At 44.0% G+C, this 19,647-nt stretch overlaps 1 protein-coding gene across 6 annotated transcripts; it reads right to left on the reverse strand.

Moving 5' to 3' along the window:
* Positions 1–1,092: 1,092 nt before the first annotated feature.
* Positions 1,093–19,428, reverse strand: POGLUT3 (protein O-glucosyltransferase 3). 6 transcript variants are annotated; one of them, XM_081002820.1, is made up of 8 exons: positions 19,118–19,428; positions 14,639–14,836; positions 13,113–13,399; positions 10,473–10,689; positions 8,659–8,855; positions 6,520–6,714; positions 5,035–5,139; positions 1,093–4,444 (listed from the first exon to the last, which is right to left on the reverse strand). In XM_081002820.1, the coding sequence occupies exons 1-8, from the start codon at positions 19,392–19,394 to the stop codon at positions 4,319–4,321; spliced, it is 1,602 nt and encodes a 533-aa protein (XP_080858946.1). In that variant the 5' UTR covers positions 19,395–19,428; the 3' UTR covers positions 1,093–4,318. The 6 variants fall into 6 exon arrangements, with proteins under 6 accessions (XP_080858946.1, XP_080858947.1, XP_080858950.1 ...); XM_081002821.1 differs by having other exon boundaries at positions 18,994–19,283; XM_081002824.1 differs by lacking the exon at positions 19,118–19,428 and adding an exon at positions 18,666–18,768.
* Between the last annotated feature and the right edge of the window lie 219 nt (positions 19,429–19,647).

The following is a 19,647-nucleotide window of genomic DNA, read 5'->3' on the forward strand; positions in this document are numbered from 1 at the left end:
CTGCAAATGAATTAGCTACTGAGATTTGAGCCAAACTACCTATTTGAAGCTCTGTTTGATCTTAGGTATAGCCCTTAGCAACGAAAGTGTCTTGCATCCCAGCAGTCTTGGTAAGGGCAGAGATTGCATGCTCCCAAAATAAAATGAAACTAGTCAAACTGTTCTCAGCAGCTGGGGAGGGAAAAACACTCAGACATACCAAAGAACAGTACTTCAGACAAACCAAGGATCAGAGTTCAGCTCTTGCTTTGTTGTGTTCACAAGGGCTGAAGCACACAAAATAGGTGGAAAGGTTAATGTTCAAAGCCCGTTTCAATATTCAAGCAGAAGTTCAAGCAGTCCCAGTCTAGGGTACGTTCTTACTTGGATAGAACAAATCATTCAAGGAAACTGAAGTGTTTTGTTGCCGAGTCACTCGGAAACCCGCTTCCATGAAAAGTAGCAGAAGTGTTCACACTGACCTTTGCTTATTTCATATGAAAGCGTGAATCATATACACAAATAACATTAAGATAAATGTTGATCTTGTCATTCAATCTCTTCCCTTTCCTTGTGTGTGACTATTTGGGCCCTTCCATAGATTCTTTTTATTGTTAATTCACGAGTACTTGCGCTCATGATGTCATTGGGGCAGACCTGCATGATCCAGCTTTCAATACGGTTTTACGCCTGCAAAAGGTTTTATTGCGGCTGTACTCTGTAATAACAGATTGCAAATAACCTTGATGCAATAACAGTGCATTGGTGGTGGGTTTGTTCTGTTTTATTAGTTGCAAACAGCCTCTCTGTCATTGTGGATTCTGGAGGAGAGATTTGCTGACTCTTGCAGACACCATAAAAGGCACTGGCAGCTACACCGGTGCCTACAGGCGCCCCCTAGCTTAACTACATAGATCACAGAGTACAAAAATGGGGTTGTCAAGGAACTAGACATCAACAATACATGGCTGGCGTGTTCTGTTTGGCTTGCTGAGTCACAAGCTGTGCAGGCCTGCTCAAGACGAGGCTTGTAGGCAGGTCTCCTGCTTTCTGCCCTGTGCTTTATATTGTGGTAGTGCCCTTTTACGAAACACAAGGAACAAAACTGCAGCGTAGGTTGAAAAACACTCTTCCACATGATTTATTCGAGAATCCAAATTTTTCAAGAATGAGAAACCAGAAACATAAACTCAAATAACCAGAAAAAGCTGAAGTTTTAGATGAAGATCATGATTTGCTATACAGATCTGAAGGACCTTTGAATCAGTCATAAACGGACTGAATGCTATAAACAAGTAAGGAATGTAAACTATTGTGGTTAGTAATAACACCATAAACAAAAGCAGTTGTTTTTAATGAGTCCATGTTGCTTTAAAACAACCAACACTGATTTACGAATGCTATTGCAATGTTGTAGATTTGGCTAATGCTGTATTAGGTCAGCAACAAAAAAACCATGGTGAATGTGAATAGGATTGCATTGTAAAATGTGTTACATTTTCTCATTGGAATCAATGGGACATGCAGCCCAATCCTTTGCAAGTAGTTTAGGGAGGCTTACATCCAGGGTTATGTGCAGTTTTAAACAGCTGCAGCACTTGTGTGTGGAATTCAACCCCGCTGAACTCTGTGGGACTTGCTTCTGAGTAGATGTGTAGAGGATTGCACAGAACATAATATTGGGCTGGACTACAGCTATGATTCATTTTCTCCTCAAACCTGCAACCACAGGATTATTTGCAGAGTATGATATCGGTACCTTTTAAATAAAGCAGCTCCCCTAATTTAATTTTTGGCTTTGGGCATCCGGAATCCAGATAAAAGTGTCACCAAAACAGCACTTTACCAGAGTCACCCACTGCTTACAAAAAGGAGTTCGTTTATAAATCTGGGCATGGGGTATATCGGAGACGATGAACCTGAAGATGGTACTCTTCAGAAGTTTTAGAGAACAACTCCCAATATCGCTGACCATTGGCCATGTATTCTGGGCCTGATGGGAGCTGAGAGTCCAAAAACATCTGGAGGGCCACAGGTTCACCCCATCCCTGGTGTAAAATTAAAATATATCCATATGTAGCCAATACCATCAAGGACTAGGATTAATCTCACACCAGTTCATTGGCTCCATGTGTGACAAACGGGGCTTTGTGGTGGATTGATAAATATGAATTAAGGTTTGCTCTAGAAAAGGCTGGGGTAGGTCTGTGCTTGCCTGATTCTCACTATACATAATTTCTGTGCACCTAGAAGAGATACATTTGCCTTCCATCAACTTAAGTTTCTTCTTTTTTAGGTTCAGCAGATATTTTGATTAAATGATACCCCAAGCAAAGCCTTTCTGGTGGCAGGGAATCATGAACAGTTAACTTCATAGGTGATGTGGTTCAATTCCACGACAGAGCTCCGTTGGCAGATTTATGCAAGCTTTCCTTTCCTGTTAATGGGGGGTGGAGACTTGTTACACAGCAACTTCAAAAAATACTCCAGTGCTTTTACACAGTGACCTAATTTAAAGATCTGGGAGGCAACTTTTTGGTAGGTGCCTATTCTGAAATACAAGATGTGACTTGTATTAATGATAACAACACTAACTCCATTGACAGATTCATACATGTACGACACTTGCTCAACAACATAAAGAGTTCACCTGTCTGCAAAGCCATTTATGGCGCACCTACATTTCATTTGTCTAAATGGCCTGGAAAACATGCCAGAGGTTAGAATAGTAAGAAATTCAGGGGAGATAAGTGTCCCCTCTGTATACTTCCTACAAATAATAATAATAATAATAATAATAATAATAATAATAATTTATTATTTCTTTGCTGCCCCTCTGACTGGATTGGCCCACCCACTCTGGGCGTCTCCCCAAAAATATTAAAAACACAATAAAACATCAACCATTAAAAACGTCCCTGTACAGGGCTGCCTTCAGATGTCTTCTAAAAGACAGATAGATGTTTATTTCCTTGACATTTGACAGGAAGGCATTCCACATGGCAGGCACGACTACCAAGAAGGCCCACTGCCTGGGTCCTTGTAACCTTACTTCTCACAGTAAGGGAACCACCAGAAGGCCCTCGGAGCGGGACCTCAGTGTCTGGGGCTGAACAATGGGGGTGGAGACGCTCCTTCAGAACAAGTTGCCTTACATCATTAGATCAATTATTCAGGCTCAGCACTGACTGTATCAGGGATGAGGAATCCGTGGTCTTCCAGTTGTTGGACTCCCAACTCCCACGAGCCTTCATCCAGCATGGCTGATGATCAGATATAATGGGAGTTGGTCCCCAACAACATCAGGAGGGGAACAGACTGTCTATCCCTGGACTATGCTAACAGCTATCCCAAGTCTAGGTTAAAGTCTTGCTCAAGCCCTGCTATGTGGCATCCTTTAATTTGGGACTGAACCTATGACCTTTTTACATGCAAAGCCGCAGATTCAGATGGGAATTGAGACTCAGGGTTAGTAGCTGCTTACAGAATTCGTAGCTGAAGTGATATTTGAACGAGGGAGTTATTCTGTTTTTACATGGGGAAATGTGGTACACCAATGCACCTGGTAATACTGCCCTGGGCTCCCTTTGGGAGGAAGGGTGGTATCTAAACCCAACAAATAATTAACAAAACAGCCCATAATTCTACCACTTCATTCTATACAACGTGCAGAACTGCTCTTAAAAGAGTTTCAGTCATTAAACAGCAGGATCTGATTTAGACAAGGAATATGAAGAAACAGACCAATTTCTCCCCATCGTTAATAAAAATTAAGCATCTATGCCAAGACAGCTGGTAAAGTCGCTAAGGGAGGGTGTGTGAACTGTGGAGACCTTGTTTATAATCACACTCTAGGTGTAAACTCGCCGATAATCTAGGGTGCCCTCAAGCCCTAGTTGTATTACACAGTAAATAAAACTGACCTGCCTTAACTGGCTGCTGCGAGGATCAAGGAGACAAATTATGTGGAGTGCTTTGAAAGTGATCTAGAAAACTAGCCCCATAAACACTTCATGCAAGTGAAGGATACAGTCTGTCTGAGAGCTTTCCTTACCATTATATATTCTCTGTTCAGATTTTTAAAAAGCACACATGGCAACTTGTAGAGGAAACAGAGAGCAAAGGAAGGTATCCAAGACAACACTCCAACACACACTTAGCGAAAAGCAAGCCCCATCAAACTGAATGGTGCTTACTTCTGAACAGAGGCTGTAGGACTGAATTGTGAATATTTCTCCATGTACAAGCTAGTTCCAGATTCCAGAGTGTTAAATGTGATTTTAGGTCTTGCCTCATTCTTGCAACAGGCTATATATTTGATCTCATTTGGCAGGGTTACTTATAACTCTTCCTTTGAAGGCTTTTTCCTGTGGCAGCTGCAGACTGAAGTCCTGTCATCAGGCTGAGGTACAAATTCCATCTCATCCCGTATTTCAGGTCTACCAGCTTGGCGTTCAGCATATTTCTGAAATACGTAAAACAGGTTGGAAAGAAACTGAAACAACAGCAGACTATTCAAAACAAAAACATCTCTCCCTTTCACAACCCCGGTCATTTCCAGCATGTTTACTCTGTTTATTGAGCTTAGATGTTTGTGGGGACATTATACAACACCACTCCTTAATGAGCTTTCATTCTGATTTACTTAGTTTTTGCAGGCAGTTTATACTATGTTTTGTCAAGCAAAGGTTATCCTGCACTTTCCGAAGCATTTTCTCATCACTTTCCCTACTGCAAGAAGTCCCGCAAAATTCCTGGAAGTGGATTTCTTGTGCTGGAAGAGGGTCAAATCCACTATAATTGTACAACTTAAATTTAGCGAGAGAAATGATTGTGCGATTACGCATGTGTGGCTGGCTCTTCAACCACCTCTCAGCAGGATATGTGGCCTGTCCCTGGTTTAAACTATGGTTAGTGAGGCAGGAGCAAACCATGGTTCCAGATCCTGGTTTGCTGTGAAACCAGACCATTTTAAGACCACCACGGTCAAGTTTCATGAGAGAGTGGACGGTATGGTTCGGAACAGCATAAGCATAGACTGAAATCCGGACTAACCTGGAACACTTTGAAATAGTAGCAATAAAACCGGTGAGGCTGCAGCAGTTCTCTAGCAGCTGCCTGTCCTTCCTTGGCAATTTTTCTGACTTCTTCATCATTTTCCTAAGGAATAGGAATAAACTGTGTTCAAGCATTAGTACTTGGCCAGGAGACTCAGCTGTTGTAGGAACTACTGTGCTGCTACTGTCTATTTAATTGTATATATTATATATTATATTATATTATATTATATTATATTATATTATATTATATTATATTATATTATATTATAATGTAAGCCACCTTGAGAACTTCTGTTAGTAAGGTAGGATATAAATACCCCATAAGAATAAAATAATAGAGCAACTAAGGAGTCTTATGCGATTGTGTTCAGCAAGAAGGGGCACTCAGATTTTCAGCAGCTGCAGAAATGCTAAGCTATGGACAGCTACTGTATTGTACAAGCATACACACAGAAAGAGCCTCCAAAGTTAATTCCAATCTTTTTATATTTTTACCCACACTTTATCCAAAGCTTTAATGATATTATCCTCCCCCAAGCAGCAGTAGCAGCCTGGCACAGTTAGAGAGAGGGATTTCTTAATTTCAGGAAAGCTACCCTTATTGCCCAAGCAACAGCTAAGTGTACAGACAGGTTTGACATCTCTCACACAGATTTGGTTACTCAGAACACAGAGCAGTAATTGTCTTCTTCCACCCATATAATCATTACGCATTTATGTGCCGCGGAGCTGAAAAATAGACCCATCCCTGTTAATACAAGGAAATGCGGCTTAGATTGAAAATACAGAAGAACACAATTGTGAATTTGTACTTTGCAGTTCTGGGGCTATGTTTCAAAGTTCCTAGTGTTTTCCTCCCTCTTCTCTGGATTAGAACTTTTGGAAGGTTGGTATTTTTTAAACAACTACACTTGTCTCTTCATCTACTAAGTTCTCAGTTCCTACCTAAACCACAAGGAGTCTGAATACACTCCATCATGGGCTGGCAGTTACAACTTGCCAGCTGTGGTTTGTGACTCCAACATAGGGAGGTTTTCAAAGCTATGAGAACCAAACTATAATTCTACTGGACGCTCATCCTATCACATCCGGAGAAGCTGAAAGGTGCTGAGCTTAGGTGCTGATGCAAATGGGCTACTATTAAAATGAGGATGCATTTTAAATTGTATTTTAACCCGTATTTTAACTTGTTTTTTTCCCCTTTCCCCTCCTATTATGTTTTTATTGTAATTTTACTGGTGTTAGCCGCCCTGAGCCCAGCTCTGGCCAGGGAGGGCGGGGTATAAATAAAAAATTATTATTATTATTATTATTATTATTATTATATCTGGTATCCTTCCCTCCAAGGCTTGCCTTTTCCTATAAGGAGAGCAGGAACATGGCTTATCTATCCTCATGTTTTCTTTACAACAGACTACAGCTGGGAAATGGTGCTGCAATTTATAATACCCAGCTTTTCTTCTGCGGCAAGGATGATTACCTTGGCCCACTTTATTCTTTCCAGCAAGTCTTCCAAGTTTCTTTTAACGGGGACGTAGTGGGTCCAGGGCGCCAGCTCCTTATAGAAGTGCTCGTAGTACTGCGAAGCCTGCTTGATCACAAGGCTGTCCCCCAGCATGAGGTAGGGAAACCTGTAGGCTGCAACTGTGCCATCTATACTCACTTGGTATTTGTACTGAGGGGAGAGGAGGAGGAGGAAAGCAGCATGAACCAAGCATGCATTGGGATCAAGCACTGCACCCTTGGCTAAGTCAAATCGTTTCACAGTTTGGGTAACAGCAACAAACCCGATCTGTTTTCTGGTCACCTTTCAGCTCAACACTGCAATCCCAAGTACCTGATAGGAAACTCCAGCCATGTACAAGGGGGTTTTCTGAGCTCTCCTTCAAACCACAGCAAGCAACCCATCGGATAAGCCCTACCTAAAACTCTGGGGGTCTGCGGGATTAGCTGCTGATGCAACATGAGTAAAATGAAAACCAGAACTTGACATCAAAGGAGACCCAGTACAGTGGTACCTCGGGTTACATACGCTTCAGGTTACAGACTCTGCTAACCCAGAAACAGTACTTCGGGTTAAGAACTTAGCTTCAGGATGAGAACAGAAATCGCGCGGCAGCAGTGGGAGGCCCCATTAGCTAAAGTGGTGCTTCAGGTTAAGAACAGTTTCAGGTTAAGAACGGACCTCCAGAACGAATTAAGTACTTAACCCGAGGTACCACTGTATATGCAAGGAAGTGCTTGGGGTTGTGTGGGTCGGACCCTGGTTGGAAAGAGAAACTGCAGCTTGGTAGTAAAAGCACATCCTTTTCATGCACAAGGTGAACAGTTCAGTGCCTGCCATCTTCAGTTAAAAGCGTCAGGTAGAAGGCAATGGGAAAGACCTCTGTTTAAGATCCTGGAGGGCTATTACCTGCCAGAATAGACTACAGTGGTACCTCAGGTTAAGTACTTAATTCGTTCCGGAGGTCCGTACTTAACCTGCAACTGTTCTTAACCTGAAGCTAATGGGGCCTCCTGCTGCTGCCGCGTCGCCAGAGCACGATTTCTGTTCTCATCCTGAAGCAAAGTTCTTAACCCGAGGTAATATTTCTGGGTTAGCGGAGTCTGTAACCTGAAGCGTATGTAACCTGAACTGTATGTAACCTGAGGTACCACTGTACACTGTGTTGGGTGTACAAATAAGCCTGAAGTGGTTTAAAGGAAACATCTCATGTTTCAAAGGGAACATAAAAGCGCCGCTGCGAGCAGACCAAACGACCATCTAATTCAGCAGCCTGCTTCTAAAGTGACCAACTAGATGTCTATGGAAAGCCCATAAGCGGGACATGAGTGCAATACCTCTCTCCAGCAACTGGTATTCCTAGACCTACTGACTCTGTGATACCGGAGGCAATCTGCCATCTACATGACTTATCGCCATCCTTATCTTTTTTGTCCATTTTGAAACGGAGGCTGCTTCAAAGTCTCCAAAATTCCTACCTCTGCAGTGGTACAGATCGCAACCCACATACGCAATCTCAGGTGTGATGATCACGCAGGCATGTATTTTGGATGCACGCAAGCTGGAGGAAATGATAGGCAATGGGTATACGCTTGCAGTAAAACACACAAGTAGGGCTGGGGGCTCCACCCCTATCATTCTGCCCGGATGCTGAGGTCCAGCGCTGAGGGCCTTCTGGCGGTTCCCTCATTGCGAGAAGCAAAGCTACAGGGAACCAGGCAGAGGGCGTTCTCGGTAGTGGCGCCCGCCCTGTGGAACGCTCTCCCATCAGATGTCAAAGAGATAAACAACTACCTGACATTCAGAAGACATCTTAAGGCAGCCCTGTTCAAGGAAGTTTTTAATGTGTGACATCTGGTGTATTTTTGGTCTTTGTGGAAGCCACCCAGAGTGGCTGGGGAAACCCAGCCAGATGGGCAGGGTATAAATAATAAATTATTATTATTATTATTATTATTATTAAGTATGCAATATTGCATGTTTAGGTGAGGCACTAGTTTCCAGGCAGGATGTTCCTTAACACTGAAACAGGCTCTTAAACAGAGCTTCAAGAGAAAACGAAAAACAAGGACATTTGTCTGTCTCCTCTCAGTGTTAGCAAGATAGGCGGTATACCTTGAAGAAGTCAAAGAACCCCATCAATGGAGCCTTCCCCAGCTCCGCCTCTTTTTCTCTGAAGAAGAAGTAACCTGTTATTCCAGCATCCAGCAGTTCTGGGTTTTTCTTCGAGAGCTGCACCAGCTGAAGCCGTTCTTCCCGGCTGTCTCGACCTCTGAAGAATCCTTGTTCTGTTTTGTTGTCCCAGGCAGGTCCTGGAATTAACGGGTGATAGAATAGAGGAGGAGGGAGAACAGAAATCTTGGAAGTCCTAGTGCAGCCTTTGCCAACCTGGTGCCTTCCAGATGTTTGGGACTACAAATCCCATCAGCCCCAGCCAGCACACCAAAATGCCCTAAGCAACTTGGGAGGCCTAATATTTGTTCTCCAGAGATTACAATTTGCAAGCAGTATTATTTTTCTTCAACGAGGCCATCCCCCACCCATTATCAATGTTCAAAATACTATTCTTCCTCTGCTACGGGAGGCACTATGTTTCTGAATACCGCAGGGTGGATTTGATTTAAATCAAATCAAATCGATTTAAATCAAGATTTAAATCACTAGTCTGTAACACTTGATTCTTGCTGGTATAATCTTAATATTTACAACCAGATGAAGGCTTCATTTTTGGAATAATAAATATTCAGAGTAGTTTTTGCAGTTACCGTATTTTTCGTCCCATAGGACGCTCCGTCCCATAGGACGCACCTAGTTTTTTGGGGGGGGAAATAAAGGAAAAAACGTTTTCCTTTATTTCTCCCCCAAAACCAGGTAGGGAACAGCGGGATGGCGGCGCTGCGCCTCCCCGCTATCCCCGGAGCTTGTGGGGCTGGCCGATGTCTGCCCCGCATGCCGGGCGGCAGGCTGCTATCCGCAGCCTAGACAGCTCTCGCTCTCCAAGCTTCAGCGAAAGCCTGCATTCGCCCCATAGGACGCACCCAGATTTCCCCTTCATTTTTGGAGGGGAAAAAGTGCGTCCTATGGGGCGAAAAATACGGTATATCAAAAATTACTGATTTGGTTATACTATTAGAAATACATAGACAGATAATTATGAAATTATTGCGAGGTTTAATAAGTTAACTGTTTATACTTGGACAACTTTTCTGCTGTACTTTATTGGAAGGAGCAAAACAATCATTTCCTTAATAACAATTTAAACAACTTATTTAATTAAAACAATAACATTATAGCATATGTATCCATGTTTGTTAACTGATGTGGTTAAACATTTTTTAAAAAACAACTTAGTACACATGAAAAACTTAAAACAAATCCTTATTTCCTGATGAATAGCCTTTGGAGTATAATGTAACTTAAATAGAAAACTATCTTTAGAAACATTTTTTTCTCCGAAAGCATTTTATTTTAAAAACCCAAATAAATTTTTTTAAAAATCCAATTTAAATAAAAAAAAAAAGTGATTTAAATTTTTTAAAATCTGATTTTTATTTTTTTTTAAAAAAAGATTTTTATCCACCCTGGAATGCCAGATTCTGGGATCACAGGTGTGGGGGATGCTATTGTACACAGGCTCTGCTTTGGGGCTTCAAGTTATAGTAATAAATAATAATAATAATAATTTATTATTTATATCCCGCCCTTCCGGCTGCGTTTCCCCAGACACTCTGGGCAGCTTCCAACAGAATATTAAAATACAATACCCTATTAAACATTAAAAACTTCTCTAAACAGGGCTGCCTGTTGGCATCTGATTGGCCATGTGAGAACAGGATGCTGGAGCAGATGTCCTGATACGAGCAAACACTTCTTACATGCTTATCTCCCACCTCTGTCTGACACCCCCCCCCCCCAGATTCCCATGTTACCTGTGTTTCCTTGAATAGACAGGAGGTCATTTGTGACGCCTCGCAGAGTTTCTAGGGTTGAATGGGTGACATCGTAGGTTGGAAGCACCAGGTCTGCTGAATCCAGAGAGCCACACCAGGAAAGGATAGGCAGGGGGCCAGGGGTGTCGTTTGCTTTCCGATGCTCAACGGGCCAATCCGCAACATTGAGGTAAAATTCCACATCAGGAAGGTGAACCTAAAACAAGTCAAAACACCTTTATAGTATACCTGAAGGAGCATCTCCACCTCCATCATTCAGCCCGGACACTGAGGCCCAGCTCCGAGGGCCTTCTGGCGGTTCCCTCACTGCGAGAAGTGAAGTTACAGGCAGAGGGCCTTCTTGGTGGTGGTGCCCGCTCTGTGGAACGCCCTCCCATCAGATGTCAAGAAAATAAACAACTATCTGACTTTTAGAACACACCTGAAGGCAGCCCCTGTTTAGGGAAGTTTTTAATGTTTGATGTTTTACTGTGTTTTTAATATCCTGTTGGAAGCCGCCCAGAGTGGCTGGGGAGGCCTGGCCAGATGGGCAGTGTATAAGTAGTAAATCAGTAGTAATAGTAGTAGTTCATGCTGTTCTACTAGTTGCTTTAGCTTCCATAGGATGTAACAATTAACCCAGTGTTATGGATCAACAAGCTGCTATAGATTAAAAAGCCAAATTTGGTGGTCCCCTATAAGAAAAAAAATGTTTTAGTCTCTGTATTTTGTTCTACCATTTTCGTTGTTGTTTCGGTTACATCCCACCCCCAAATGTTTCCTCTTTTTTATGAATGAGATTGGAGCATCTGTTTTCTACACCAAAGGTCCCTGGTTCCATTTGCAGGGTCTCCAATTGGGACTGGAAATGTCTCCTGCCTGACACTCAAAGAGCTACTGCCTGTCAGCACACACAATACTGAACTAAATTGACTAATGGGTCTGGCTCAGTAGAAGAGCTCTTCCTATGTTCTTTTTTTTAAATAATATTTTTTATTAATTTTAACATATAAATTATAAAATGTACCACAAAACTTATCACTTATACAATCTTTTTGGACTTCCATCAGCACCTCTGATGATCCACCGTTTTAACCACTTCTTATGCATTTCTTAACTTTATATTGCCTTTACATCTCTTAACAAATCATTCCCCCCCTGTCCATTTTTACAATACTTCTAATAATACTCCTCACAAAACTTCTTGCAACCCTACAAACGTCGTCTGTTCTTCACAATTACTTTTCAAATAGTCCGTAAATTTACTCCAGTCTTCCGTGTATTTCTGGTCTCGCCGGTTTCAAATCCTTCCTGTTAGTTTATCTAATTCTGCATAGTCCATTAACTTCACCCTCCATTCTTCAATCGACGGTAACTCTTTTTGCTTCCATTTTTGGGCCAATAATATTCTTGCTGCTGTTACTGCATATAAAAAGAGCTTACATTCCTTTCTATTTATATTTCTCCCCACAATGCCCAATAGAAATGCTTCTGGTTTCTGTATAAATGTATATTTCAACATTTTTTTCAACTCATTATATATCATCTCCCAGAAGCATTTCACCTCTTCCTATGTACTTATAGCTGGGCCCCATCTATCCTAGCTTGCCCCAATACAACCAGAGATAGAAAATCCTCGTCTGTGTGATTTGCTGGTTCAGAAACCACAGGCAAAATTGGATGTCTATCCGAGTGAGATGCTTTCAATGGAATGCACCCTTGGTTGTGCATTCAAGTGTGCATCCCAATATAGATGGGGAAGCACATTTCGATGCACAGCTGATTTACTCCCTCTATGCTGATAGTGGCTCCCAACATAGGGCAAAAGGTTTATTTGAAGCTGCCAACTTGCATGGTATCACTCAATGCACACTGAAAAGCTTGAGAGGTGAAAGCACCTGCAAATTTGAGACTTCCTGCACAACTCTACACATATCTACTCAGAAGCAAGTCTCACTTGAGAGCCTTGGGATGGATCCAAACACAGGGGGGAACACTATAAATAAGTCAGAAATTAGATAGTTTTAACAAAAGAAAAAAATCTCTATGGAAAATCGCATTTTAAAATTTCCCGCTCTCTGTCGCCATCTGGTGTTGCATGTTTATAGCGCATCCAAATCACTGTTGTTGTTTTTTTACTAATGTAGCTGAGTCCCAGGACTCTGATCAAAGGATATTGCTGGTGTGCAGACCCCTCTGGTGGATGTCTGTTATACACTGCTGCATTTTGCACACCACACTATGCCATGGCTTAGTGCAACATGGATGAGATGCAGTGTGTCCCAGGCTTGAATGCTCCCCTCTTACTGCGCAGGTAGGAGGGCAACTTTGGAAGACTGCACTTTCTGTTTTAGTTAACAATGCAGCTATGTGGGAGGAGGTGAAGGCAGAATGGGAGTATATGAGGCAAAGGCTTGCAAATGTGCTAAAAAGAACATTGTTTAGTGTCAGGGTGGCTAACCTGTGGTCTTCAAAACTTGCTGAGCTACAATTCCCATAAGCCCCAACCAGCCAAGGCTCAGCAATGATGGGAGTTGTAGTTCAAGAACACCTGCAAGAGCCACAGGTTAGCTATCCTTGCTTTAGCATGATGAGCAAACATGGCCACTGTGTACTAAGCGAGTATCTGTGGAAATATACCTTCCTCGCCAGTGACAGCAACATTTCATCCGAGAACATTTTGAAGTCTGTATACTTCCCCAAGGACCGGCGATAGACGTGATTGCCAATGACAGTATAATGAACAATGGCTCCCATCTTTTGGGCAAACCTTGGTGGAACCTCATCAAACATCCGCTGAAGATCTATGCTAGGAAACACAGCGAAATCCTCGGTAATCTGAGGGTGCTCTGAAGGACAGGAAAGACTTTTCTCCCAAATCTGAGCATCTTCTTCCGGACATTCGCAATATTCATGATAAACTGGACCTGAAAAAGGCAGAGGATGACAAATACATAATGTTGGGGGGGGGGGGGATAGAGGCCTAACCTTGTGATCTGTGCAAATGGAGGTTTTTTCTCACAAGCCTTTTCCAAGAAATGCTTTTAAACCACTTGAGACTTCAAGGCCCTTGGAATGGAAAACAGGACCAGAAGTGCTGATTCCATGTGTTCAAAGTCCGCATTTTAAATCCATGAGATGGGTTTAAGCATGACCAGGAAACTGGCCAATTGACTGATTGTTTTATAGTGTCAACCTTTATAAAATATTCCATGAATTCAAGATGGCCCTTCTGCAAGGTGTTCCAATACATCTACTCTCATTAGCACCAGCATCAATGTTTTTTACCAGCCTTTACCAACCCTGTGCCTTCCAGCTGTTTTGGAATACAACTCCCATCAGCCCCAGTACAGATGACTTCCCTTTGGTTCAAACCAAGGTTTCCCAAGCTTGAGTGTTCAACTGTTTTTGGACTACAGTTCCCATCATCCCTCACCATTGGTCCTGCTAGCTAGGGATGGTGGGAGTTGTAGTCCAAAAACAGCTAGAGACCCAAGTTTGGGAAACCCTGGTTTAAACCAATCTTTCTTATCCAGATCTCTGGAATGCAAAAAAGGGAGAGAACTTATTTTCTTTTGGAGACAGTTTTTCCATGTATAAGATGCCCCCATGTATAAGACGCCCCATTTTTAAAAAACCCAAATTAAGAAATTAAGCTGTTTAGCTTTTGGGGGCGGGGAGGTCACTTCCACCAATTGCTCACCCGCCTGCCCACCACTGCAGATCACACACCTCGCCGCAGTCGCCAATTGTCTGCCCACTTACTGCCACCAACAGCCCATTTGCCACAGCCACCAATCGCCTGCCCAATCGCTGCTGCCACAGCCAATCACCAGCAGGCTTTGCTGCAGCCACCAATCACCCGCCCAATCGCCACTGCCAATCTCTTACTTGCTGCTGCCATTAATCATGTCCCCCCTCTGCATTCACTATCTGTGTAAAAGAAAACACCCAATTTTTGCCTTTTTTTTTCCAGCAAAAAGCATCGTCTTAAACATGGAAAAATACAGTAATTGCCTGCATAAGGTCTGTTAAGTTTTTGAATGACTACACAAACATGCCAGTTCGGTTTTACAGGTGTTCTCCCCTACCCCGCCGATCAACTGAGCAATGCCCAGCGGGTCAGAGCCCTGGAAATTCAGGAGTAAAAAACTAAACCACGTTACCCTTCAGGATATAGGGAGATTCAGCAACATGTGCACCGCCATAAAGAATCTCCACCTTTAAGCCTTCCTTGACACTTCCGTACAACCGATATCGCATGAGAAAGGAGCCATCATTCCTGTCCAGAAACTTAGGGACATGGATCTGAACGACTTCTTTGGGGGAGATGGGTTTGATTTTCACTTCAAATTGTGCATTTCCTAAAGAAGAAGAAAACAGATATAACTTTAGACATTCTGCGTTACTTGCTTTAAGTTAACAACACCTTGGCTGTGAGGTGTGTGTCCCCCACCTGACCTGGCAGGGCCCTGACTGACTCCAGCTACAAAAGTCGAGGCTGCTGAAGAGACTCTTGGGCTACGGCATTGTTTAAGAGGTTTTGTTGGGGAGGGGTGTTGTTGCTGTTAACTTTTTGTATATTTGTTTTGGAGCTAATTGTGATTTATGCGGAAATCGTTCGATTTGATTTGTGTACTTTTTGATGTTTTAATTTATGGTTGAGGACTACTTTCGTTACGTTTGTAATTATGTAATTTTTTCATGCTGTAAGTGGCCTTGAGTATGGTTTTGGCTATAGAAACGCGGCACACAAAATGATGTGTGTGTGTGTGTGTATACGATAAGCCCTGCTGAATCAGATCAACAGCGGCTAACCACAATGACTATATTCTACCTGTACTCTCCCCAGTTTTGATTCCAAGCAACTGGTATCCAGAGGCACCTTCTCCGACAATGGAGGGGCAGAACAAAGATATCATGGTTCGAAACCAATGATGAACTTAACTGCTGTGAATTTATGTAATCCCATTCTAAAAGCCATCCAAATTGTTGGCCATCACTACTTCTTGCGGGAGCTAACTATGTGCTGTGTAAAGAAGTGCCGTATTTTTTGCTCCATAACACTCCCTTTTTTCCTCCTAGAAAGTAAGGGGAAATGTCTGTGCGTGTTATGGAGCGAATGCCTACAGATGGCGGGGGGATCTGCTGCAGTCGTGAGCAGAGGATCCATGGTTCCCCTTCCTTCCCTCCTCCGTGGCTCGCTTTGCTCGCTTTGAAACAGCAAAGCGGGAGAAGAGCCGCTGAGTGGGGAGAAGAGAGGGACAGAGAGCCTGGTTACAAAGCACGGATCCACATGGATCCTCAGGATTTTTGCACTGGGTCACCCCAAATTCACCATCAGATCACATAGCATGTCCATGGCTACAGCTTGCACCAAAAAAATCACGCACCCACTGTTGCCTGGGACCGCAGTGGTGCAAAAACGTGGTTACAAAGCATGGATCCACATGGATCCTCAGGATTTTTGCATTGGGCTACCCCAAACTCACCGTCAGATCACATGTCTGTGGCCACAGCATGAACCACAAAAATCATACATCCACTGTTTCGTTTAGAATATTTTTTTTCTTGTTTTCCTCCTCTAAAAACTATATGCGTGTTATGGTCGGGTGCGTGTTATAGAGCGAAAAATACGGTACTTTCTTTTGTCTCTCCTGCATCTTCTAACATTCAACTTCAATGGAAGCGCCCGAGTTTTAGTCTTATGAGAGGGAAAACTTTTTTTATATATCCCTATTCACTCTCTCAACATCAGGCATAATGTTAGGCACCTCTATCGTATTTTGTTACTCCGAAACTCTCCAATTACAATGCCACTTCAATAGCAGAATTAATAACCTTGTTTTCATGTCTCTCAGAATTAGCTACTCTTCCTTACGAAAACACAGCCGTGTGCAATTCTTTGATCCCATGCAAGAACAGGAAAGTCACAGAATTTGATACAGGCTGGCAAATACAGCCACAACCTGTACCCACATCACGAGTGAATCAGCCTTAATGTAAACTGACAATTTAAAAAAGGATGAAAACAGAAGATGCTACCTTAGGCTATGCTATCATCTCAACGTAAACAAAGCCAAGTAATACAAACAGAAATAGGAAGAGGAGTTAAGAGCGCTTGCAGGCGAAGCAGTCTGAATCCTGGCACTGTGGACAGAATGAAAGTTGATCAACTACTCAGTCAGCTTTATACCTGTGCAAAAGTCTGGCGAGTGTGCCATTTCAGAACAGCGTGCCAACCATGTTGTTCCAATGTCAAGTGCACGAAAGCATGATCCTGCCTAACATACACATTTTTTGGTAGTGTACAAAATGAGCTGCTCTTCTTACAGCTCACCAGAAATAACCATATCCTCCTGCAGCTTATTTTACAGAGGACCTGGCAATATACTCAAACCCTGTTGCAGGCGAGTTGGGCCTGTTTTGCTCCCGCCACTTTGATGATGCATCCTACCTCCTCAGGATGTTGGCAGGCTATTAGCTTGCTTGTCATTTTCACCTTGAACTTCCATTTGAAAGGGTGTGAAAGTATACCACTTTTGTGCAACCACCTTCCTTCTTGCCTTTAAATGTCTTCTTGCCGTCCTTACTTGCTGGCGCATGTGTGTCAACTATGACGCCTGCCCTGTGACCCTGAAAATAGCTTTGCCCAGGCCATGATCCCAAAACAGACTTTGCAGGAAAAGCTTGCTGGCAGAACCAGGGATAAGGGGCATACTAGATTGTGGAATAGATCCATCATTCAAATACAAAGCTGGGTGTCAGGGAGTCTTTATTTTAAGATGAAAAGGAGGGAAAGAAGGACAATTATCTGTGGTCTTTCAAATATTATTGGACTCCCGACTCATAGAACAACATGAGCCTGTTTGAGCCAGACTCTGTGGCCATCTCTTTTTTTAACATCTGATTTCCAGCATTTTGCAGGTGGCAATGTTCGGCTTCTCGGTAGTGGCGCCTGCCCTTTGGAACGCCCTCCCATCAGATGTCAGGGAAATAAACAACTATCTGACTTTTAGAAGACATCTGAAGGCAGCCCTGTTTAGGGAAGTTTTTAATGTTTGATGTTTTTATCGTGTTTTTAATATTCTGTTGGGAGCCGCCCAGACTGGCTGGGGAAACCCAGCCAGATGGATGGGGTATAAATAATAAAGTATTATTATTATTATTATTATTATTACTATTACTATTATTATTATTACTACCATATGTAGAGCCAGTGTGGCAATTAAGAGTATTAAGCTGGGACTAAGGAGTTCCAAGTTAAAATCTGTATTGAGCCATGGGGCAGTCATTATCTTACAGACGAGCCTACCTCGCAGGGCTGTGGCAAGAGTAAAAGCGGGAGGATTTTTTGAATATCTTGTAGGAAAGACAGAATATAAATGTTAATGTAATAATAAATAAATAAGGGGAGGAAACCTTTCCTAATGAAAGAGTCTAAATCTGGGAATGGGATCATTGCTACCTCTATGCCTATGACCAGCTCTTGCACACAGCTTTTAACATGACTTAATGCTGGACTCAAACTGCACCTAAGAAACCTCTGCAAGGAATATGATCCAGGAGCAGGCGTCCTCCATCCTGCAACTTCGGCCTACCTTCCACAAGCAGAGATGGTGGCTAGGCCCGGGTGTCATGTCAAAAATAACGCACACCCACTGTGTAGACTGAGGAACGCGGGTGGTGCTGTGGGTTAAACCACAGAGCCTAGGGCTTGCCAATCAGAAGGTCGGCAGTTCAAATCGGCGTGACGGGGTGAGCTCCCGTTGCTCGGTCCCTGCTCCTACCAACCTAGCAGTTCGAAAGCACATCAAGTGCAAGTAGATAAATAGGTACCACTCCGGCAGGAAGGTAAACGGCATTTCCGTGTGCTGCTCTGGTTTGCCAGAAGTGGCTTAGTCATGCTGGCCACATGACCCGAAAGCTGTATGCCGGCTCCCTCGGCCAGTAAAGCGACATGAGTGCCCCAACCCCAGAGTTGGCCACGACTGGAGCTAATGGTCAGGGGTCCCTTTACCTTTACTTACTGTAGATTAAAAAAATAAAAATTTAGCATAGCACTGGAAAAGGTTATTCTTGTTCTTCTGGTTGTTGTTTTTTTAATGTGAGCCTGTGCTAAGAATGCCTAGGAAGCTACCCGACGCCAAACCGGGCTACTAGTCCACCTAGCTCGCTATTGCCCACACTGACCGGCAGCAGTAGCTCGCCACGGTTTCGCACAGGGGATCCTAATAACCCCAAACTCTCCATGAAGATGCTCAACCCTTCCGCCCCGCCTGGCCGTCTTCTCCCGCCTCACGAGGGCCTGCTGCCCCTTGCCCTGCAAAGCCAGGCGCGGCTTCCGGGGCGCAGCCAGACCCGTCGGGCAGCACCGAGCCCTCCTGTCCGCCAGACGCCGCGGCGCTAGGCGTCTCCCGTGCGAGGCGGGTCTCCAAGCCTCGCTCGGAGGCGCCTTGGCCGGCCGAGCCCGAGAAGGAGAATCAGGAGAAGCTGCTCCGGCGGCCGCGCGGCGCAATACCTGGCGGGGAGCGCGTGAAGTTGCGCCCGTCGCTGCCGACCGCCTGCAGCCAGAAATACCGGACGGGGAGGGTGGCCTCGGCCCGCAAGCCGGGCCCCCAAACCAGGCTTCTTTCCGCGCTCACTGCCGGCGGAGGCTCCGCAGCAGCCGCTTCCGAGAAGCTCTGCCGGGAAGCCCACAAGACGGCAGCCCCGAGCAGCAGCGCGATTTGCAAACAGCCGCGCGCGCCCCTGGGCAGCATTGCCTGGGAAGGGAAGGCCCACTCCGACGCCCCTCCTGGTTCCCCTCCGAAGTTTTTGCAAACTTCGCTGCTTCTTTTGACGGGGGGGGGGGGGAGAGAAATATCGAGTGGCTTGATTTGATTGGGAGGTGTGATGGTCGATCACGAGGGGCGGCAACATCCTTTTTCCTCTCCAAGGCCCAGGCAGAAATCCAAATTGGTCTCTATTCTTAGGGTCCGAGTCCCCTTTGGTTCCCCGATAAAATGTTGGAGGGGGCGGACCCCCCTAAAAAAGAGTTGCGTGGCTGCACCCCATCATCTGATCAATTTACGCAGGGCGAGTGCTACTTGCCAATCCGAAGCGTGTGGAATTTCTCCCGAGAAAAATAAAGGAAGAGGGGTTTGCATTAGCATGCGCAGCTCTGGCTCATAGC

Source organism: Podarcis pityusensis (assembly GCF_964106645.2).
Source record: "Podarcis pityusensis genome assembly, chromosome: 4".
In the NCBI taxonomy this organism is placed as follows: domain Eukaryota; kingdom Metazoa; phylum Chordata; class Lepidosauria; order Squamata; family Lacertidae; genus Podarcis; species Podarcis pityusensis.